The sequence below is a fragment of the Dermacentor silvarum genome, chromosome 6 (assembly GCF_013339745.2).
Source record: "Dermacentor silvarum isolate Dsil-2018 chromosome 6, BIME_Dsil_1.4, whole genome shotgun sequence".
NCBI lineage: Eukaryota > Metazoa > Arthropoda > Arachnida > Ixodida > Ixodidae > Dermacentor > Dermacentor silvarum.
The window spans coordinates 168,707,815-168,732,387 of NC_051159.1; the positions used below are offsets into that span (position 1 = coordinate 168,707,815).

At 46.2% G+C, this 24,573-nt stretch overlaps 1 protein-coding gene across 5 annotated transcripts in view; it reads left to right on the forward strand.

Annotated features, from left to right (window-relative positions):
* LOC119456368 (uncharacterized) overlaps positions 1–24,573 on the forward strand; it is a 32,817-nt gene that overhangs the window by 544 nt on the left and 7,700 nt on the right. Inside the window, exons 3-9 of one of the 5 annotated variants that reach the window (XR_007467596.1) lie at positions 80–290; positions 16,150–16,343; positions 18,427–18,617; positions 18,699–18,752; positions 20,384–21,078; positions 21,154–21,244; positions 21,325–21,535. Coding sequence is in view for 3 of the 5 variants with exons in the window: in XM_049669794.1 (XP_049525751.1) it covers positions 13,104–13,314 (211 nt within the window). In the remaining 2 variants the exon portion in view is untranslated. Of the gene's footprint in view, positions 1–79; positions 291–4,102; positions 4,260–10,240; positions 10,432–10,512; positions 10,567–12,164; positions 12,968–13,103; positions 13,315–16,149; positions 16,344–18,426; positions 18,618–18,698; positions 18,753–20,383; positions 21,079–21,153; positions 21,245–21,324; positions 21,536–24,573 lie in introns of those variants that run through there. The other 4 variants (XR_007467597.1, XM_049669794.1, XM_037718086.2 and 1 more) reach the window with 4 other exon arrangements.

The window sequence follows — 24,573 nt, forward strand, 5'->3', positions numbered from 1 at the left end:
TAAGTACCACGTACTGATGACTCGTACTATACGGCTACATCCTGGAGTGGTTAAGAAAAAAGCGTTGTTGTCGTTTCAGGATTCCAACGTTTGCTTTTGAGTGCGGCCCACGAGTAGGAAGGATATGCAGTGTGCTGCTCCACGTTTGCCATCCTCCCAACGTCCTCCCACAGGAGATGGCCTTGAGCACCACTCGTACCGTGGCTGGGCGCGTCGGCTCCATTGCATTCTACCACCCATGGCGTCCTGCTGGCAGACGGGACTTGGTTTGGAGCCCAGCTACTATACTGGTAAATACCACTTACACACGATTCGTACTACCACTGTGTCCTCTTATTATTATAATTATTTGGAAAACTACCGCTATCGACTGGAAGGATAGTTGGTGGGCACACTGCAGGCACTTTCGCGCTCAGTAGGACCTACAACGCTCGACCGCTTTGCCACGCGCCTTCATTTTGTAGCTCCTACTAAGCGCGGTAGTACATACCAAAAATGAAAATGCAGGGAAAAAAATATGCGGATCCCACGCACTATCGGTATCGATGTAAGCGAAGCCTTCTGTGCTGTTTGCTTTGACGATAATTTGCGGCTATGTTTACGTTGAATTTTAACGTTTTTGAGCGTTCAGTGCGATATGAGAGTGGCGAGTTCGTGTTAAACATCACCTTGCGTACCTCTGCCTACTTTGGGCACAGGACACAGCAAGACGTGTCCTATTAACAATGTCGCTTGTGCGACGTCGTTAATAGCCGGCTAGAAGGTTGGCGTAGTCAGTCTCGCAACTGCGCGGGGCAGCAGTGTTACTTTAAATGAATTACGGGGCTTTTTATGCCAGACCCACGATTTTAAACATACCCGCACAAAATTGTGGCAAATAACCACAACGAGGGAGTCGCCATGAAGTGGACGGTGCAACAGCATATGCCTAGAACGGGGGATTGCCCGAGAAGCGGCTGGTGCATTTAAAATAACTGAAGGAATACAAGTCAATTAATCTAACACTTCGCGTAGCACGGGTATACGCCTGCTTCCATTGCGCGATAGACGCCCAGTGTGAGCTACAGGGTGCTCGCGCGCATAGTAATGTAGCGCAATCTCTAAACGCACGCATAAAATTTGTGCCGTATTCACGTCGGAATCTGCATTAATTCTAAGAGATAGTCATGCTTTCTGGATAGCTCGCGTGAATGGAATCCATGAGCGTTTATAACTGAGTGGTGACCAGTGAGTTCACCAAGCTGTACTTTTAATTATACCTAATGTCTTGCATATCCGAGTCAATTATTTCGCCCAAAGAAACTATGAATTCATAGCTTATCTTTCATGTGGGCGTGCGCCACGGCTCGCGCTACAGTGCTTTTATAGGCGTTTTTAAGCCGGATCATCGTGTTCCGCTATGTGTTTTAGTCATTCTGCGATTATATATTCCGAGCCGCATTTACTGCTTAAGAATAAGATCAGAACTTTGACTGTAACACTACGGCTCCTTTAACAAGGATGACTGCGTGCAGTATGAAGTTATCAAAATGACAGACGGCGTATTCCAACATTTCACGCGCAGGAATTTTATGCATGCGGCACTATAATAAAGGTCTATTGAATGCTCCGCAGTCGCAATGATTATCGCATAGTGCGTTGGTTGGCGCAAACATTGTTTTTCGTTCAGTGTGGTGATACGTTAATCAAGGGGGTGTTCAGCTGTCAAATGCGTATGAAAAAAAAAAACGTTCGGTGGGGGTTCCATATCGATTGCTAAGGCGACTTTGACGGCGAAATCTTCAATGCGTTGACGTCATTTAATTTGCGATTGTTTGCGTATGGTAATTAAATAGTAATTGGTCTTAATTCGGTTTTTCTTACTTGCTGTTACGGAGCCTTTGATTTTTATTAGTATGTACTGCTCTTTGGAACTCCTAGTCTTAATTTGGCGTGACCACTTTTATCACGGAGTCTCGAATTGATGAGTAGTCTCTATTACTGTTCGCAACCCTTTTAATTAATCGTAATTCTTAGTTAGTAATTCACTTTAGCACGCTTTAATAAAGGCGTGTGATGTCTGTATTGGTCTTAAAAATTACCCTAATTACTTTTAGTCTTTGGGACTCTTGAATTCTTAATTTTACGTACTTGGTGCCTAATTCACTTTTACGTGCTTTATTGAACGGTAGAGGTGTAGTATGCCGCTTTCTGATATTTGCTGCCGCAAGTGTTGTCGACGATGGTCACCATCCCCGACTAATGAGCCAGTTAAGCCATTCGCTTTAAAAGGCGCTAATGCCCATTAGCGCGCACGCACGAGCGCTTATGCTCCATCGCGTGCACGCGCAGACATAGCGTTTTAACCGGATTCGCACAGCCCCCCTCCTATGACAACGCTAGGCATCCAACGCTATTCTTTCGGAGCAAGGCAACACCTATTTAGGTGCACTGGGGAGCGAGGTGAGCTTGCTAGGGAGACCGCGCATGTGCAGACCCTGGCACTATTTCACCGCCGCGCTCCGCCGGCGAACGGCCACCGGTCCGGCGTTCCGAGTTATTTTGTGGGCACCTGTACAGTGTTGCACACGTGTAGCTGTTCAGTTTCGCCAGGTAATCCAACGAAATAGTGTGGCAGGAAGCAGCTTGAAGTGTTGTGCTTTTGCGCAGCCCAAGTCGCATCGAACCGCTCCGCTTGTCCCACGCGCGCAGGCAGAACCGATGCGAACAGTAGCTGCAGAATGTAGTTGAACGGGTTAATTGCGACCTGAGTGCTGGTAGCGCTGCTAATGACCATGCCTTATTAACGCGATCGCGTTAAGGGCCCCGCGGCCGAGAAAATAACCTCCAATCACGCAGGCCCTCCGAATATATTTAGGTACGTATAGTCTGGTGGTGGTGGTTACATCTTTATTGAAAATCATGGTGGGGTCTCGGGGTGGCCCCTGTTGGGGGCGACTCCCTCGGCCCAAGTGACGATAGTCTGTTTCACACTTAGGTGGAAATCTCGCATTGCATTTGGCACTGTGCCGTTCTCCCTCAAGGGCTGCAGAAGATAGCGTCAACCTTTCCCTTTCCTCAAGAACCACTTACTACGCATTGCATCGCGATGCGGCGAGCGCTGGAGTCGGGTGCCGGAAGTAGCTCGCGCAGACGGTCAAGGCGCGTTATCTTGAACCGCGTCGACTGCTACGGCGGCGCGCGCTGGCCGCATCGTCTAGAAGCGTGCTACTATCAAGGGCAGTTCATCGTTACTGCGGGCACTAAGCCTATAATGTCAACTAAACGTTGTGCGCACATTTTTGTCTCCTTGTCGCTGCGTATTACGGTAGCACACGCAGTGAAGAAATAGGCGCGCACGCACTCAGTATCTCGGCCTTTCGAATGAACAAACGAAGCGTGCTGCGAAAAGAACTGTGTAGAACCCCATTTTTGCCAATGAAGGCTCAGAGGTTGGCGTCGCACAACATTTAGCTAACATTATCGGCTCAGTGCCCGCAGTAACGATGAACTGCCCTTGACAGTAAGTAGCACGCTTCTCGACGATGCGCCCTGCGCGCGCCGCCGTAGCAAGTCGACGCGGTTCAAGATAACGCGCCTCGACCGTCTGCACCTGCGCGAGCTACTTCCGGCACCCGACTCCAGCGCTCGCCGCATCGCGATGCAATGCGCTCCGAGATTTCCCCTAAGTGTGGAACACTGTACATGTGTATGCCACGCCTTCTTAATGACATGCGGTATATGTGGGTTATATTGCCACACCATTCTATCTCTAATGTTGCTCATACCTTGTCTTGCATTCTTGACAAAGCTATTCGTCGGAATTTTGAGCATGACAATGCACAAACAAATGTCATGAAACCAAACACCCACAGCGCATGCCTTTTATGTTAAATATTCTGAGAGTGAAATATTATTGAACAAGGAATTAAACCAGCGAAGATGCATAGAGAGCAAAGAAGCACACAGGAAGATCCTAGTTGAGTCGGTTGATGGTAAAACCAGCATCATCCTGTGCTCTTTGCTCTGCGTATGCGTCTAGTTAACTTGTTTAATTCCTTGCTTAATATGTACCAACTCGCCCGGCACTTGACCTTACTGCGTCCATGCCTTATTGTTTCAGAATCTTGACCTCTGCTTTCGGTGTGCGGCCCACGAGTAGGATGTCCATCGTGCTGCTCTACGTTTGCCATCCTCCCAACGTCCCCATACAGGAGATGGCCTTGAGCACCACTTGTACCGTGGCCGACCGCGCTGCTCATCATCCTGCTCCACTACGTGTAAGTACTCCGTACCCATGACATATACTACGGCTGTCCTCGAGTGGTTAAAAATAAGCCTCGTGGTTTCATTTTCAATTTTTCAGTGTAATCTTCGCTTCTAGTTCCAAATATTTGCTTTAAACTCATTTGGAAAATATACGACAAAGGGAAAAGCAACCGAGGGAAACCAGCGACTAAACATGCTTGTCTTTATCCGACTCGGTCCCTATCCTCAATATTTTGTACACCAGAAAGACAACGGTAACATACCGTTGTCGCTAAAATAAAAGTGAATGGAATATAAAGTTGGATGCACTCTAGCAATCAACTAACTCTCATGAGGTGAACAGAGTTCAGGACATCGCATACTTAAACAACTTAACGTACTATAAGAAATTAGGCAAACAAAACCGACGAACCGATTCTTGCGTAAGTTTAAGTACACAGCAAAAATAGCCTGGCATCAAAAAAGAAAATTGCCATGGTTTGTGTTACCTAAGCCTTGAGGAAAGAAATTATCAACAGGAAGATTGGTCCCTTCAGATCTATCTAAAGTAGCTTTCTCAAACGTCTCGGGAGCACTGCTATCTGAATGAATTTCAAGATAACTTTCATTCAAGAAATCCGAGATCTAGAAGCTAAGGCTGTCTGCCATAATTTGTCCCTTTTTTATTAAATGTATTTAGAAGAGGTTGGTGCCTATGTTTCGCCAGCTACTCATCTTCTCTTGCATGATAGTTGTCCTCGGAATGTTGTCAAAAATCACAAAACTGGACTAATAAGCACATGTACAAACATTCACGTACTAAGTCTTAACTGAAGTATAAATAAATTTTCGCGCAGCAGAAGAGTTCACATAACATAAATAGTCGCAAAACTGAAGTGTTCACACGCAACACGCGAGTTCAGAAAGCATAAATGTTCTCAAAACCAAGTTCACAAAGATGTTGGGCACTTGCGAATTAGGTCCTTCTTGAATGCCGTGCTCTAAATACAAGTCTTGCGCGCAGACACAAATACTACATGAACACGTGTAATCAAGAGTGCATGTTAATAGCAATGCCAGCAATAACTAATATCTGACTTGGTATTCTTGTGATATTTTTGATTCCTCAAAAAATTGCACTAAGGCGCGCGCAGCGATGTTTTGTAGTTTTTCTGTCGGCCATGGATACAAAATTTTTCCTATGGATAGTGGCCGTCCATCCAAGCCATGTAGTTTTTCTGAAAGCTTCTTACGGGGAGCATGTTTTTTACAGTGTATGTGTTCTACGTCTTCAGCCTTTTCACATGAGCATGTAGCACTTAGTTTTTCTTATCCTATACAGGAAGCATTTAGTATAGGCAGTGCCTAGCCGAAGCCTATGTACTGTTTAAACCGATCGGTTAATTTTAAACGGAATACTGAGTTCTATTTCAGGATCGATATTTATAATTGGGAGTTCTGCGCATCATTTATGAACCAAGTTTGAACCAAATTGAACCAAGTTTGAACAATCATTTATGAACCAAATGTGTCCTTAGCTAATCGATAACATTCCTGAGCTGGAAAGTTTTTATCAGGTTTAATTTTTGTGGAACTCAACCTCGGTATAAACACAGGGTGTTTCAGCTAACACTTCAAAATTTTTTAAGTTGCCTGTGGCAGATATCACAATTTTACTTCATGAGCGGTTCTGCTCGAAGATGCGGACATTACTCGCTCAAGAAAATTGAAATGCACAATCGATTAATTAACAATAAATGACAAATTTTTTTACTAATTACCTTACGGCCCATATTGCAATTCGCAACTTCTAGCCGTGCAGTTCGCAAGGCGGAACCACTTGGAACGAATTCTCAGTATGACGGCAGTTTCGAGATGTTAATTCCCGAAATTTGCGGAGAAATGCATTGTCGTTCCGGTTACTTTTGTGCTTCAGTGCATAAAACGACGTTTTAAGAAAGTAACTGGAACACCAGTGCCAGTGTCAAAAATCGCAAAACTGGACTAAGCACATGTACATTTCGATTCCCACCGCCGCCGGGCACCCACTGGTTCAAAAGGGTACAAGCGTACCCCCTGGCGTTCGGCTTCCTTCAGGGGTGATACGCTTGGGAAAGGAGCCTGCGCCCTGAATTCCCGTCGAAACCAACGTGAGCACGGAATTCCCTCCAAGTTCGGGAATTAATCTCGAAACTGGTGTCATCCTGAGAATTCGTTCCAAGTGGATCTGCCTTGCGAACTCAACGGCTAGAATTTGTGAATTGCAATATGGGTTATAAGTTAATTAAAAACTTCGTGAATTAGTCAAGCTCAAGTGTTTTGTTGATCACATGACGATACGTACAATGTGTATGATTTAAAGGTGGGGCCCTATAACTCGTAGTTGTGAAAGAGGCCCCTATGTAGTATGCTGTTGTATAAACGCTAGAGCGCGTGAGCGAAAAAAAAAAAAAAAAAAAAAGCTCCGACAGTACAAATATGGTACATACTCGTTAAGGAAGTGACGCAAGCACAAAAGCAAAGGTTAGTTTTGTAGCTGATTGTTGTGCTCTTAGATCTGTTAGTGATTTATTCCAGAGCTGTGAAGCGGCATGCGAGAATGTAAATGATCCATAATTAGTGCGAGATTTTGGAATGGTTTGAGTTTTCGAGGTTACTGATCGTCATGGGTAGGTAGTATTTTAATTCATTTTTACAGGACATAAATATAGGCAGATGATGATCATAGTGTAATTGTGCATGATATTGTAAAGCAAAACGAGAACGTAGTAATCGGTGCAATGTTTCTCGGGTAGTATATTAAGTAATGGGTAGGCGAATGCGAACGAGTCCGTTCTTTTAGGAAGAGAATAGCTCGAAGCGCTGTATTTTGTGCTGCAATAATTGGTAGTCAAGTGCTGGGCTACGTGATTACGTATATGGTAATAGCATACGTAGTATACGAATGTCTGAAATTGACAGAGTACAAAGTGACAGTGACAAAGAAAAATGTAACGTAATACAGTATTGGGATTTTCGTATAGAGGATTAGTGTAGTTTCATTTTGCTACTCTAAAAACAGTTGCACCCTTTGGGGCGTATTTTTGCCACAGAAAAATAAGTCATCTGACTTGCGTGGCTTTCCTTTAACGCTGTGCGCTCGAACGACAAGAGCGTTATCAGCGTGACACAGCGTTCCCGACAGGAAAGTAGCAAGTGCAGTTTTCAAGATAGGAAACGCAAGCAAGACAGATGACGATTATTGTTGTGTGGCAAAAATGCACCCCAAAGGGTTCAACTGTTAGATTGTACCACTTTATTTAACTGTCGGAGTTAATGAATTTAGGAAATTTGCAGGTGCAAGTTGGAATCGGCTGGCGCAAAACAGAGGTAATTGGGGATCGCAGGGAGGTGCCTTTGTCTTGCAGTGGACATATAGGCTGATGAGTTAACTGTCGAGGTATACGCCTAAAACATTCGTCTCCTTAACCCTTTGCAAATGAGAATTGAAGTTTAATAATTTCGTGTTCATTAGTCAAGTACTTTTTACAACGAAAACCAAGGTCTTAAAACAATTATTAAACCTCCTTGGTGAAAGCTTTAGGAACTTTGTGTTTGCGAGAAGACAGACTGAAGCCAGATAGTTTTAGCAGGACATCATTTACTTGTTTTTTTTTTGTTTTTTTTTTTGTAAAGATCTGTTTCCGTACCAGCTGTCGGAAAAATATTGGTATCGCCCACATATCAAATGCGGTCGATTGTGCATTTCAATTTTTTGTGCAAGTAATGCCCGCCTCTGCGAATAGACCAGCTCCTGAACTAGAATTGTGCTATCTGCCTCGGGCAACCTGTAAAAATTTACGTGTTCACTGAAACGCCCTGTATATACAGGGTTCTTTCTTTTTTTTAGTTGCACTAAATTTTTAAAATTAGAAATGCATATCTTGGTCACGTTATGTTTACCATTCGAGTGTACGGATTGGCGGCCTCTAGATACGGAGCAATTTCCGCACTGACGTGCGGGGGAGGGCGTGCGGGGGAGGGCGGCGACATCGAGGACACGGACGCTCTTTTTGCGGCCAGTTTCGGTTTCGAGGAGCCTGCCAAGGGGAACTAATTGTTCGCGTAGCTCCCACGTGAACTCCGCTATTCAAAATTTGATCGTTGGGATAGGTAGCGTCGAGGACGGGCCCCAAAGTACTCATTTTCTGTAGCCACCTATTCATAATTAGAAAGCTAATAGCGTAACTTCGTTAATTACGCAGGTAAGTGCGGAAATTTCTCTATCTAGAGGCCGCCAATCCGTACACTCGAATGGTAAACATAACGTGACCAAGATATATATTTTTCTAATTAAAAAATTTTGGTGCAGCTAAAATAAACCACCCTGTATACATGTCGCCAGTCCGCACGTGTAGATTGCTTACGAATAGCAGCTTGTAACGATTATAAATGTCCCTTGTAGAGTCCGTGTCGTGTTCCCCAAACTTCCAAGCACACGGCTTGTCTTTTTGCAACTTCTCTAGCCTTTTAACATTGCTAGTAGTTGTATTCTCATGGGGCACATTACAGCATCTGTGATTGTATCAAGGAAAAATGCTTGGCCTCACCTAGCTGGTATTTGGTGTCTCGTCCTTCCGAAAGCGCCTATTATGCGTGACAGCTTCGTGTTTGAACTGTTAACATACTCATTCCCAGATACTCATGAAAAACAATACAAAAATATTACTGTTCATGTGCTCTATATTATCGATATAATGACTAAAAGGAATATTTACTCCCGTGCTTCGAGACCTTAATTCGCACTTTGTTTTACGGACATTCAGCAGAAGCTCGTTTACATCTAGCAACTTCGACGAGTCTCCTAACCACATATTTACTTTTATCTCTGTTAATTCATCACACACACAAAAAAAAGCCGGCAGATCCCACGCCCTGTGGGAATCGATGTTATGCGAAGCAGTGTGCACATGATCATGAGAGCACACGATCATGAGAGCACAAAGACGTAGGCGGCGGTTTCGTGAATGTCATGATATGCCTGTCATGTAGGTCATGTCACGAGTCCTCAGGCGTCCCTTTAGCTACACCTAAGAGACCTTACGGCAAAAGCCTTAGTCATGCACGTGACTATGGCTTCGACCATCCACATTTAGCCTTTTACTCCACTTAGTACCACATCTGAGTCCATTCCATTGGTTTTTGTGTTAATCTTTCTTCGCTGAGCCATTGTCATTTTTGCTGTCATGCTCATGACTACGAGTTCTACCGTCATGCGTTAGTGTTTCCTTCACTTAGTGCCCACGTCCGATCCCATTCTAGTGGTTTTTAGTGTTAATCTTCTTTCGCTGAATCATTGTCATTTAGGTTGCTGTTTCATGACCTTCATGACACGCATGTCATGACCTATCATTTATGTTCGCCATACACTCTTCTCATACTATGTCAACTTTGGTGCATACCAAGTTAACTAAACGGCCGTGAGAGCACGAAGACGTAGGCGGCTAGATACTGTCAAAGTGGCAAATGGTCGCAAAGAAATGCTTCGCATTTAAACATTCGCGTCAACCGTGTACAAAAGCACTTTTTCGGTTAGTTGTATACAAGTGATATCATGCATATATAAAGGAAAACCAAAGGCTGCACTAATGAGCCTTGTGGTGCACCTGTAGTCACCGAGATTACACTGGGTTTATAATCGTCCAGTGTAGCATATCGCTTACCATTTTGCAGATAGCTTCTAAGCAGGTCTATCCTGCACCTTCTAATTACGTAAAACTGCTTACTGAAAAGTACTGACTGAATGGAACGGCTTTCTTAGGTCTAGAAATGTTGCCACTGTACACAACCTTTGTTCGATATTTATTATAAGCTCCTTTGTTTGCAGTAGGGCTAGCTCAGTTCATTTATCCTGTCGACAACCAAGTTGGGGTGGCGAAATTTATGCTTCTTAAAAAAAAAACGAGGAATGTTTCGTGCAGTGCACGTTCAGATATATTAGTGGAAATGCCAAGTATGAATATTGTTGTTTCAGGATCCCAACGTCTGCTTTCGATTGCGGCCTAAGAGCAGGAAGGACATCAGTGTGCCGCTCCTTGCCATCCTCCCAATGTCCCACAGGGGATGGCCTTGGGCACCACTCGCACCGTGGCAGACCGTGTTTGTTACATTGCATTCCCTCACCGATGGCGTCCTGCAGGCATACGGGACTTGGTCCTACTACTGGTGAGTATCGCGTACACGCGACTCGTACATAGTATCTGTCCTTGAGTGGTTATTAAGCCCTCTGTCGTTTCATGTTTCCAGATGTTCGTTTTCGATGGCGGTGCACCAGGACATTCCAGACAGTGTTTCCAAAAGGTGGGACATTGTTTGTTGACGTCGGAAATTTCTGTCCATTTTTTTTTTTTTTTTTTTTGTGGTGCAGGGTACCAGCGGTGGCACTAGTAATTGCATTTGTTAGTAGCCACTCGAAATCCAGTCAATGGGACATGCCCTAACCCTTACAGACGCTGTTTTGCATATTTTATAAATGTGAGCATCGTACGTGTGGCCAGCTTTCGTTAAGCTTTCTACAGCTGACAGAAGTTGCAAAGACAGACATTGCATAAGGCTCACGTAAGTGACTTTAGTGAGTCTGGTGGTGGTTGCAGTGCAGGTAAGACCAAATGTTGGAAGAACTGTCAGCGTCGCTACTTGAAGGATCCTTTGTTAAAGGGTAGAGTGGCTTCAGTTAAGGGTAACGACTGCTAGCTTCATGCGTTTTGTGCCATCATCTGGCCGCGAGGCCGGTTATGGGAGGGAGTGGGGGCGACGCTGTGCTGCGGCACCAAATGCGTATCTTGCAACCGGGTGCAAGGGGAACTGGCGACGCAATCTCCCACGCGAAAGGAGGAAAACTGGAAGGCTGCGCGGGAGGGAGGGTGGCTTCTTCTCTGCCAACACCTATGCTCACTCATGAGTGCACTCAGTCGCACTCGTTTCACAGGCGGGAGTGCGAGGGAGTGTGCCAGTGCGAGTGCCAGTGGAAAAATTTTGGTGAGTGAGTGTAAGTTTTCTCCCTCACTGCCGACCTATGCCCGTGAGCAAAAGTATACGGACCGCAGGGTCACCGAAAAAAAATTTCTAGTAATTAACAAACGTAAATTTGACAAGTACACTGAAAAGTTCGCAATGCCAAGTTTAGACTGCAGTCCTCAATTTCAAGTTGCGCTCACCGGCAGGGGAAAAACTCGGCTTTATCGCGCAACCCCTGGTCCGCATACTTTTGCTCACGGGTGGGCTTCGCGCCGGTAAGGGCTCCCAGTGTTGTCGCGCGCACCGTATCTTGCAAGCGATCTCCACACGACTCTGACCTTTGTATGCGCCGTGCATTCGCCGCTCAGTTTCCGTTGAAGCGATAGACCGCACGAACCTTCGCTCGCTTCGGCGGCTGTGCTTGCTGCCAGCGTTTTGACAGTGGTTGTCCGCGGTCATCGAGTGTGACCTATTCATGTTTGCTTGTGCGCGCTGACGTCACGCTTGTTAATTGAGTTAGTAAGCGAATGTGTCAGTTTATGCAGCCGATAAAACTACTCACTACTCTCTATTAATTTGCTATCGCATTTGATGCTTCGCCTGTCGGGCGAAACTGCGACATTTTCATCAAGGCACTGCACATGGTTTCACAACTCGTTTTAAATGGCCGGTCACACAGGAACATATATGTGAGACTCAAGCTTGTTCGAAATTTGCCTGTCGAATGGGTATTAATTTCTTTCACGTCAGTGTGGAAGGGATTGATTATAACTGCAGATGCCCCAAAAGTGACTTTCTCGCTGCTTTTTTCTGAATAAACGTGTGCATTTGGTAAAGCAACGGGAAATTTCGCCCGGCAAGTTGGCAGAAATACACGTGGCAATTTTGCTGCGCTGGTTCCAGCACTAACCCATAATTGCATATTCTTGCCTACATTCCAGATGAGATCGCATTGAGCAGCAATCGTCCCACGGCTGCTCACCTGAGCACATCGGCCCATAACTGTGGACATCGAAGTCTGAGCGTGGCCACAAACCGAGGACCTGCGGAGCAGCCCCTCGTCACAGCGAGCTTCTTTCATCGCGACGAGCTTAAATGCTCAACAAGTAAAATGGCAGATGGTCCCCAAGCTGGCGAGGGTGGCGCACGCCTTAGCGAAGTTACCTGTTCCACCAGTTACCTCTCGCTAGGATTGTATAGCTACATTTGAAAATTACGGAAAGTTAATTTTGTTGCTTAACTGTAAGCCCGAGAGTTTCGTGGGCATGGCTGCGACCACATGGGTCTCCCCCGTGCCGGAATCGAAGAGGACGGGCCACCGTGTTCGGGGTGGCGGCGTGTGTAGCTTCAGGCTTAGCGGACACACAGTTTAGCTCACACTAGGCAGGCTAGCTGATAGCGTCCTCTTTTCGACTGCGGCAAGGACATGGACCCGTTCCGAATTGCACTGCGACCCGACCACTATTTCGTGACAAGGTAGCCCGGGCGCGTCAGTGCTATCGAGCGAAATGTGGATTCGGGGAGCACTCGGAATTACCTCGCCAGCTTTTAGCTACTAATCCTGCTTAATGCAGCCCTCGACGCCGGACGTCGTCTGCTGTCCACATCGGAGCTCGGCCGGGCAGCAGCCACAGTAAGCGAGCCGTTTCGTTGCCGTTGTTGCGGTTCGTTTTTTCCGTGTGTACTTACTGCCCTCGCTGTCTTCCAGAGGATCACTCGTACCGCGGTCTACCGTGTTCCGTTGTCGGTATGGTCTTGCTGGCAGGCGAGACCCTTGGTCATCGCCCTGCACTACTACGGGTAAGTACCACGTTCAGACGAAATAGTAGTTCTACAGCTATGTCCTGGAGTGGTTAAAAAAAGCCTTGTTGTCGTCCCAGGATCCCAACGTTTGCTTTCGATTGCGGCCCACGAGTAGCAAGGATATCCAGTGTGCTGCTCCACGTTTGCCATCCTCCCAACGTCCTTCCACGGGAGATGGCCTTGAGCACCACGCGTACCGTGGCTGGGCGCGTCGGCTCCATTGCATTCTACCACCCATGGCGTCCTGCTGGCCGACGGGACTTGGTTTGGAGCCCAGCTACTATACTGGTATATACCACTTACACACGATTCGCACTACCACTATGTCCTCGTATTATAATTTACAATACTGCCTCTATCGACTGGATAGCTGGTGGGCATACTGCAGGCACTTTCGCGCTCAGACCTAGAACGCTCGCCCGCTTTACCACGCGTCTTCATTTCGTAGCTCTTACTGAGCGCTGTAGTACATAAAAAAATGACAATGAAGAACCAAAACTGTGCGCGCACTATCGGTATCGATGTAAGCGAAGTCTTCTGTGCTGTTTGCTTTGATTGACGATACTTTGCGGCGATGCTTACGTCGAATGAACATCGCATAGTGTTAAATCTGGCCGCTTCGCTGCAGCTTTAGTAGGGAGTATTCTAACATTTGATCACTTGTCTGCATTGGTTGGCGCAAACATTCAATTTTTCTTTCAGTGTGGTTGTTCTTGTTCTTCTTCTTTGTAGTTTTGGCACGTAAAACCCCAGTTTTGATTATGATGCACGCCGTAGTCAAAGGGGGGTGTTCAGCTGCGAGTTAAATGCGTATATATATTAAAAAAAACGTTCAGTTGGGTCCCATGACGGCTTTGACGGCGAAACTTTAATGAGTTTACGTCATTTCATTTGCGATTGTTTGCTTATGTTAGATAATTAAACTACTAATTGGTCGTAATTCGGTTTAATTTTCTTGCTAGGTTGCTGTTACGGAGTTTTTAATTGATTCTTATTAGCATGTACTGCTCTATGGAACTGTCTTAATTTGGCGTGATCAGTCGTACCATGGAGTCTCGAATTGATGTCAATTAGTCTCTATTACTGTTCGCAACCCTTAATTACTTGTTATTATTCATAATTATTAATTCTTTAGTACGCTTTAATAAATGTGTCGTATGATGCTTGTGTATTGGTCTTGTTAATTACCCTACTTACTTTTAATTCTTGGGACTCTTGAATGACTGTTAATTTTTTAGCTACTTGTTACTTAATTCACTTTTACATGATTTATTTAATGGTAGAGGTGTAGTAAGCCGCTTTCTGATTTTTGCCACAGCAAGTGTTGTCCACGATGGTCACCATCCGCGACTAATGAGCCAGTGAAGCATTTCGCTTTAAAAGGCGCCGATGCCCATTAACGCGCACGCACGAGCGCTCATGCTCCATCGCGTGCACACGCGCGCTCACAGCGTTTGAGACGGCACTCGCACAGCCCCCCCCCCCCCCCCACCCTGAGACAAGGCTAAAAGGCAGCCAACGCTACTCTTTTGGAGCAAGGCAACACCTATTTAGATGCACTAGGGTCCGAGGCGAGCTTGCTAGGGAGACCGCGCATGCGCAGACCCTGGCACTACATCTAGCGCCAGGAATCGCTAATAAATGCACGCGTTTACTAGATTACTATGCATTTTACTACCTCCTGACTAGTTCTGTACAAGCCAGCGGCTAGTAAAGCTAGTAAGTGCTGCCTTTTCTAGCCAGAAATGCTTAGCCACTACTACCTTGTCTGGCCTTGGCCTATTATGCTGTGATTGTGAGTCTTTTGCGAAACTGAAACTGTAGTGTTCATTATGCTGGACTAACAGTTATGTGTGAGGTCGTAGCACACACATGTACGGACAATAGGCTTTAGACATTTGTGCACGAAGCTTTGATTATTTAACCAAATACATAGGTGCTCACCGGTGCCACATGTGCTCCCTACAACTAGGCCTATAAATCGTGAAGTAGCTCTTTCAGTAAATGTTGCGTAGCACCTTGGTCGTTTTGTATGTGTCCTTGTTTGTCGCTGCTTGTTGGAGATATGTAGTACATTCTTACCCTGGAGTCATCGCACTGCCTTAATAATGTCCCTGGTAAATGTTACATGTATATACAATCAAATAATGCCTTAATATGCAACGAAAGGATGCGGTTTTTTTTATGTATTTTATTTTCCTATGCTTTTACATACCATCGACTTCATATGACAACGCAAGGGCACTATAAGTGGAGTAGGCCCCATGCATTGTATTGCAGGTAATTATATCTCAGTTGCGTTAGTAACTACACTACTGAGGTAGTATTTAGTTAGTACTAAGTTAATGCTTTTTTTCTAGCTTCAGCAGGTAGTGAAAAGTACTCACCATCATTTTACTATCTGCACTTAGAAAGTAGTGCTTTTTAGGACTAGTAACGTGTTAGTATTTATTTAGTGAAAATTACCTTTTTTTTAAGAGTACTTCACCGGCGCAAGGCCACTGGTCCGGCGTTCCGAGTTAATTTGTGGGCACGCCGGGGGGTGAGGTTACCTCAAGCCGCGTCTTTGCGGTTTTTTCCCTCATCCACCTCCATTTACCACTCCTCTGTAAGTGTGTGTGTGTGTGTGTGTGTGTGTGTGTGTGTGTGTGTGTGTGTGTGTAAATGGAAATCAACAAATCGAATCACCTGTACAATGTTGCACACATGTAGCTGTTCAGAGTTGCTCCAGGTAATCGAACGAAATAGTCTGGCAGGAAGCAGTTTGTGGCGTCGTGCTCTTGCGCAGCCCAGGGCTCATCGAACCACTCCACTTGTTCCACGCGCGCAGGCAGAACCGACGCGAGCAGTAGCTTCAGAATGTAGTTAAACGGGTTCATTGCCACCTGAGTGCTGGTAGTGCTGCTAATGCCCATACCTTATTGAACAAGGAATTAAACCAGCGAAGACGCATACAGAGCAAAGAAGCACACGGGGAGATCCTAGTTGAGTCAGTTGATGGTAAAACCCGCATCGTCCTGTGTTATGTTCTGCGTATGCGTCTAGTTAACTGTAGTTCCTTGTTCAATATGTACCAACTCGCCCGGTACTTAACGTTACTGCGTCCATGCTTTATTGTTTCAGAATCTTGACCTCTGCTTTCGGTTGCGGCCCACGAGTAGGATGTCCATCGTGCTGCTCCACGTTTACCATCCTCCCAACGTCCCCATACAGGAGATGGCCTTGAGCACCACTTGTACCGTGGCCGACCGCGCTCCATCGTCGGTGTGCGGTCTTGCTGGCAGACGAAGACTGCTGATCGCCCTGCACCACTATGCGTGTATGTATTCCCTACCCGTGACTTGTACTACGGCTGTCCTCGAGTGGTTAAAGACACGCCTCGTGGTTTCATTTTCAGTTTTTCAGTGTAATCTTCGCTTCTAGTTACAAATATTCGTTTTATACTTATTCGTAAAGCAGATATTCGACAAAGGGGGAAAAGCAACCGAGGAAAACCAGGTAATGAACATGCTTGTCTGTACCGGACTGGGCCCCTGTCCTCGATATATTGTACACCCGAGCGACAACGGTAACATGTCATTATCACTAATATAAAAGTAAATGGAACAAATTTTGCTGCACTCTAGCAATATCGCGAAATGCATACAGAAAATGCATCTATCGTGCGGTAGTGTCAAGGCATCGCATACTTCAACAACTTAACATTCTATAATCAATTAGGCAAGGAAAACCGCCAAGTACAAATACACAGCAAAAGTATCTTGGCGTCCAAAAAAGAAAATTGCATAACTTTTAATAGCTAAGCCCTCGGGAAAGAAGTTTCAAGAGCAAGATCGGTCCCTTAACAGATCTCTATAAAATAGCTTTTTGAAATGTATCGGGCACTGTGCTTGCTGAATTTGAACTGGAAAGCTTTTATCAAGCTGTTTCTAATTTTTTGGATCTCTTACCCTCAGTATAAATGTATGTCGAGAGACCGTACGTGTAGTTTGCTTACGAGTGCAGTTTGTGCCGATCATGAAAATCCCTTGTGTCCGCGTTTCCCTAACTTAAAAGCGCACGGCTTGACTTCTTTTGTAATTGCAACTTGGCTAGCCTTTTGATGTTGATAGTAGTTGTGCCCCATATGAGAATGCAATACAGCATCTGTGCTTGTATCAAAAAAAGAAAAAAAAAGACGGCCTCACCTATCTGGCATTTCGTGTCTCGGCCTTCTTAAAGCGCCTATTTTTTATTCGGAACACCTTACAGGCCCAGTAATTCCAAGAAAAGATACTTAGCCAAATATTGCAAAAAAGCAAAGTGCAACATCTTTATACAATATTAACACGTAACTAATTCGTTATCACGGAATGTTTCACAATTAGAGATGGATGCAATGTGATCCGGAAGACCGTTCCAATGTGCAATAGCTCTAGGTAGTGGTGATCAGTTAAATGCCTGCGTTTGACCCTGAATGCACATGAAACAGAGTGCATTGTGAATGCGCCGAGATGTGCGCACAGTAACATAAAGCTGCAAACATTGAAATTTTTTACTATAAATGTAGTACCTGGGAAAGACAAAAGAGCAATGACACGGCGATCTTCCAATGACAAATGCAAGGTCTTGTTTTATTCGGGTAATGCTTGAATGATAGTCGTAGTTACCAGACATGAATCCGGCTGCCCTATTTTGGTGGTGCTATCACCCCCTTGTCTTTGTATTTCGCAGCTTTATTTAAAGGCAATTACAAGACGCTCCATCAATGGTACTTAATTCAACACTTCAGTCAGCCATTTTTAAATGGGGTCTACAACTTTCGTATTGGCGCTTTCTTGGCGAAGCCAATATTCAAAAAGTTAGGCAATAAGTTTATGCTAATTCACCTTGCAAAACGGAAAACATACCGCAGACTACGACACGCGATCCTCGACACCACTGAGTTGGCTTTAACCTCCTAGCACACTCCGTTGTTTAAAAAAAAATATTGGCAGCTTTTAGCTGGGACACCCTGTATAAAGGAAACCAAAGCTAATGAGCCTTGTGATGCACCTGTAGTCACTCAGATTACACCGGGTTCGTAATCGTCCAGTGTAGCATATTGCTTACCATTTTGCAGATAGCTTCTAAGCAGGTCTATCCTGCACCTTCTAATTCCGTAAGACTGCTTACTGAAAAGTACTGACTGTATGGAAAGGCTTTCTTAGGTCCAGAAATGTTGCCACTGTACACAACCTTTGTTCGATATTATTATAAGCTCCTTTGTTTGCAGTAGGGCTAGCTCAGTTCATTTATCCTGTCGACAACCAAGTTGCGGTGGTGAAATTTATGCTTCTTAAAAAACCCGAGGAATATTTCGTGCAGTGTACGTTCAGATATATTAGTGGAAATGCCGAAGTATGAATATTGTTGTTTCAGGATCCCAACGTCTGCTTTCGATTGCGGCCTACGAGCAGGAAGGACATCAGTGTGCCGCTCCTTGCCATCCTCCCAATGTCCCACAGGCGATGGCCTTGGGCACCACTCGCACCGTGGCAGACCGTGTTTGTTACATTGCATTCCCTCACCGATTGCGTCCTGCAGGCAGACGGGACTTGGTCCTACTACTGGTGAGTATCGCGTACACGCGACTCGTACATAGTATCTGTCCTTGAGTGGTTATTAAGCCCTCTGTCGTTTCATGTTTCCAGATGTTCGTTTTCGATGGCGGTGCACCAGGACATTCCAGACAGTGTTTCCAAAAGGTGGGACATTGTTTGTTGACGTCAGAAATTTTTGTCCATTTTTTTTTTTGTGGTGCAGGGTACCAGCGGTGGCACTAGTAATTGCATTTGTTAGTAGCCAATCGAAATCCAGTCAATGCGACATGCCCTAACCGTTACAGACGCTGTTTTGCATATTTTCTAAATGTGAGCATCGTACGTGTGGCCAGCTTTCGTTATGCTTTCTACAGCTGACAGAAGTTGCAAAGACAGACGTTGCATAAGGCTCACGTAAGTGACTTTAGTGAGTCTGGTGGTGGTTGCAGTGCAGGTAAGACCAAATGTTGGAAGAACTGTCAGCGACGCTACTTGAAGGATCCTTTGTTAAAGGGTAGAGTGGCTTCAGTTAAGGGTAACGACTGCTAGCTTCATGCGTTTTGTGACATCATTTGGCCGTGGGGCCGGGTATGGGAGGGAGTGGGGGCGACGCTGTGCTGCGGCACCAAATGCGTATCTTGCAACCGGGTGCAAGGGGAACTGGCGACGCAATCTCCCACGCGAAAGGAAGAAAACGGCAAGGCTGCGCGGGAGGGAGGGGGCTTCTACTCTGCCAACACCCGTGAGCATAGGTAGGCGCACTCGCTCATGAGTGCACTCAGTCGCACTCGTTTCACAGGCGGGAGTGCGAGGGAGTGTGCCAGTGTGCGGTGCCTGGAAAAATTTTGGTGAGTGAGTGTAAGTTTTCTCCCTCACTGCCGACCTATGCCCGTGAGCAAAAGTATACGGACCACGGGGTCACCGGAAAAAATGCAAATTTCTCGTAATTAACAAACGTAAATTTGACGAGTACACTGAAAAGTTCGCAATGCCAAGTTTACACTGCAATCCTCAATTTCAAGTTGCTGCTCACCGACAGGGGAAAAACTCGGCTTTATCGCGCAATCCCTGGTCCGCATACTTTTGCTCGCGGGTGGGCTTCGCGCCGGTAAGGGCTCCCAGTGTTGTCGCGCGCACCGTATCTTGCAAGCGATCTCCACACGGCTCTGACCTTTGTATGCGCCGTGCATTCGCCGCTCAGTTTCCGTTGAAGCGATAGACCGCACGAACCTTCGCTCGCTTCGGCGGCTGTGCTTGCTGCCAGCGTTTTGACAGTGGTTGTCCGCGGTCATCGAGTGTGATCTATTCATGTTTGCTTGTGCGCGCTGACGTCACGCTTGTTAATTGAGTTAGTAAGCGAATGTGTCAGTTTATGCAGCCGATAAAACTACTCACTACTCCGAAAACTACTATCACTACTCTCTACTAATTTGCTATCGCATTTGATGCTTCGCCTGTCGGGCGAAACTGCGACATTTTCATCAAGGCACTGCACATGGTTTCACAACTCGTTTTAAATGGCCGGTCACACAGGAACATATGTGGGACTCAAGCTTGTTCGAAATTTGCCTGTCGAATGGGTATTAATTTCTTTCTCGTCAGTGTGGAAGGGATTGATTATAACTGCAGGTGCCCAAAAAGTGACTTTCTCGCAGCTTATTTTTCTGAATAAACGTGTGCATTTGGTAAAGCAACGGGGAAATTTCGCCCGTGAAGGTGGCAGAAATACACGTGGCAATTTTGCTGCGCTGGTTCCAGCACTAACCTGGAATTGCATATTCTTTCCTACATTCCAGATGAGATCGCATTGAGCAGCAATCGTCCCACGGCAGCTCACCTGAGCACATCGGCCCGCAACTGTGGACATCGAAGTCTGAGCGTGGCCACAAACCGAGGACCTTCGGAGCAACCCCTCCTCACAGCGAGCGTCTTTCTTCGCGACGAGCTTAAATGCTCAACAAGTAAAATGCCAGATGGTCCCCAAGCTGGTGAGGGTGGCGCACGCCTTAGCGAAGTTACCTGTTCAGTTCCACCAGTTACTGCTCGCTAGGATTGTATAGCAACATTTGAAAATTACGGAAAGTTATTTGTTGCTTAACTGTAAGCCCGAGAGTTTCGTGGGCATGGCTGCGACCACATGGGTCTCCCCCGTGCCGGAATCGAAGAGGACGGGCCACCGTGTTCGGGGTGGCGGCGTGTGTAGCTTCAGGCTTAGCGGACACACAGTTTAGCTCACACTAGGCAGGCTAGCTGATAGCGTCCTCTTTTCGACTGCGGCAAGGACATGGACCCGTTCCGAATTGCACTGCGACCCGACCACTATTTCGTGACAAGGTAGCCCGGGCGCGTCAGTGCTATCGAGCGAAATGTGGATTCGGGGAGCACTCGGAATTACCTCGCCAGCTTTTAGCTACTAATCCTGCTTAATGCAGCCCTCGACGCCGGACGTCGTCTGCTGTCCACATCGGAGCTCGGCCGGGCAGCAGCCACAGTAAGCGAGCCGTTTCGTTGCCGTTGTTGCGGTTCGTTTTTTCCGTGTGTACTTACTGCCCTCGCTGTCTTCCAGAGGATCACTCGTACAGCGGTCTACCGTGTTCCGTTGTCGGTATGGTCTTGCTGGCAGGCGAGACCTTGGTCATCGCCCTGCACTACTACGGGTAAGTACCACGTTCAGACGAATAGTAGTTCTACAGCTATGTCCTGGAGTGGTTAAAAAAAAGCCTTGTTGTCGTCCCAGGATCCCAACGTTTGCTTTCGATTGCGGCCCACGAGTAGCAAGGATATCCAGTGTGCTGCTCCACGTTTGCCATCCTCCCAACGTCCTTCCACGGGAGATGGCCTTGAGCACCACGCGTACCGTGGCTGGGCGCGTCGGCTCCATTGCATTCTACCACCCATGGCGTCCTGCTGGCCGACGGGACTTGGTTTGGAGCCCAGCTACTATACTGGTATATACCACTTACACACGATTCGCACTACCACTGTGTCCTCGTATTATAATTTACAATACTGCCTCTATCGACTGGATAGCTGGTGGGCATACTGCAGGCACTTTCGCGCTCAGTAGGACCTACAACGCTCAACCGCTTTGCCACGCGCCTTCATTTTGTAGCTCCTACTAAGCGCGGTAGTACATACCAAAAATGAAAATGCAGGGAAAATGAATATGTGGATCCCACGCACTATAGGTATCCTTGTAAGCGAAGCCTTCTGTGCTGCTTGCTTTGGACGATAATTTGCGGCGATGTTTACGTTGAATGTTAACGTTCTTGAGCGTTCAGTGCGATACGAGAGTGGCGAGTTCGTGTTAAACATTACCTTGCGTATGTCTGTCTACTTTGGGCACAGGACACAGCAAGACATGTCCTATTAACACTGTCGCTTGTGCGACATCGTTAATAGCCGGCTAGAAGGGGCGTAGTCACTGTCTCGCATCTGCGCGGGGCAGAAGTGTTACATTAAATGAATTACGGGGCTTTTTGTGCCAGACCCACGATTTTAAACATACCCGCACAATATTGTGGCAAATAACCACAACGAGGGAGTCGCCATGACGTGGACGGTGCAGCAGCATATGCCCAGAACGGGGGATTGCCCGAGAAGCGGCTGGTGCATTTAAACTAACTGAAGGAATACAAGTCAATTTAACACTTCGCATAGCACAGGTATACGCCTGCTTCCATTGCGCGAAAGACGCCCAGTGTGAGCTACAGGGTGCTCGCGCGCCTAGTAATGCAGCGTAATCTCTAAACGCACGCGTAATCATTGTCGTATTCTCTTCGGAATCTGCATTCATTCTCGGAGATAGTCATGCTTTCTGGATAGCTTGCGTGGATGGAATCCATGAGCGTTTATAACTAAGTGGTGACTGTTGAGTTCACCAAGCTGTACTTTTAATTATACCGAATGTCTTGCATATCCGAGTCAATTATTTCGCCTGAAGAAACTATGAATTCATAGCTTATCTTTCATGTGGGCGTGCGCCACGGCTCGCCTATAATAGCACTGTGCGTACTTTTCAACCGGATTATCATGTTCCGCTATGAATTTTAGTCCTTGTGCGATTATATTCCGAGCCGCTTTTACTACTTAAGAATAAGATCATAACTTTGACTGTAACACGGCTCCTTTAACAAGGATGACTGCGTGCAGTAATAAGTTTTTGAAATCAGACGGTGTATTCCAACACGCCAATTTCATGCACAGGAATTTTATGCATGCCGCACTATAATAAAGGTCTCTTCAATGCTATGCAGTCGCACTGAACATCGCATATTGCGCTACTTATTTACGACACCTGGCCGCTTCGCTGCCGTTTCAGTAGGTGTAGTGTGACATTTGATCGCGTGTCTGCGTTGGTTGGCGCAAACATTCAATTTTTCCATTCAGTGTGGTGATACGTTGTTAATCAAGGGGGTGTTCAGCTGTGAGTTAAATGCGTAGGAAAAGAAACCTTCAGTGGGGTCCCATATCGATTGCTAAGACTTTGACGGCGATTCAGAGATAGTCCCTGGCGTCCGTTCTAGCGTACCTTGACAACAGACCAAAGTCAGGTGAAGTGATTCTCACATGTCGTCGACAGAAGACATCGCAGCTGAAGGCGACGAAGGGGTTACTTAGGTTTTTAAAAGAAACGGGCTTGGACAAGCGGCTGTGACAGTGATGTCACGTACCACGCAAGAGTGACGGACTGTGACTGACGATGTGTGTGCTGTGCTGTGTGCTCTCTCTCTCTCTCCTCCCCATCTTTCATTCCCCCTCATCGCGCTCCCATGTGTAGGGTAGCAAACCGGTTGTGCTGAACTGGTTAAGCTCTCTGACTTTCCTTCTCCACTCTTTCCTTCCTTGACGGCGAAGCCTGTAATCCGGTGACGTCATTTCATTTGCGATTGTTTGCTTATGTTGGTTAAATAACTATTAATTGGTCGTAATACGGTTTTTCTTATTTGCTGTTACGGTATCTTTAATTGATCCTTATTAGTATGTACTGCTCTTTGGAACTCCTTAGTCTTAATTTGGCTTGACCAGTCTTATCACGGAGTCTCGAATTGATGTTAAGTAGTCTCTATTACTCTTCTCAATCCTCAATTACTTTTAATTAATCGTAATTCTTAGTAATTCGCTTTAGCACTCTTTAATAAAGGTGTCATATGATGTCGGTGTATTGGTCTTGTTAATTACCCTAGTTACTCTTAATTAATTTGGGACTCTTGAATTACTCTTAATTATTTTAGCTACTTGGTGCTTAATTCACTTTTACATGCGTTATTGAACGGTAGAGGTGTAGTATGCCGCTTTCTGATATTTGCTACCGCAAGTGTTGTCGACGATGGTCACCATCCCCGACTAATGAGCCAGTTAAGCCATTCGCTTTAAAAGGCGCCAATGCCCATTAGCGCGCGCGCACGCACGAGCAAAGCTTATGCTTCATCGCGTGCACACGCGCGCACACAGCGTTTTAGAGGGCGCATCCGCACAGCCCACCATGTGACAACGCTAAAAGGCACCCAACGCTATTCTTTTGGAGCGAGGCAACGCCTTTTTAGATGCAGTAGTGCACCAAGTTGGGCTAGTTGGTTGAAGTTCATTTTGGAAATATTTGAACTGCACTATAAACAGTGACAGAGGACGAAAAACACGTGCGCAGATATTTATATGCACTGGGGAAGCGAGGCGAGCTTGCGAGGGAGACCGTTGTTGCGAAGTCCGAAGGTCCTAGTGGCCGCGATGGTTCCATGGATGGTGTCGTGCCGGAGGAGGAGGGGTCCACTGAGATCAGAAAATGGTTTTATATACAAATGTGCATTTTACAAGGGCTCCATGATATTGGAGCCGGCTACATGCTAACATCTTTGCATGACTTTACATCTCTGAGCGTCCACATGGTCGAGCGTCCTAAATGGTCGAGCGTATCGGAACACGCCAGGACACCCCACTGCACCCAAGGTGTATGCTTATAAAACAGTCGTCTTCCCTAGTTGATCCA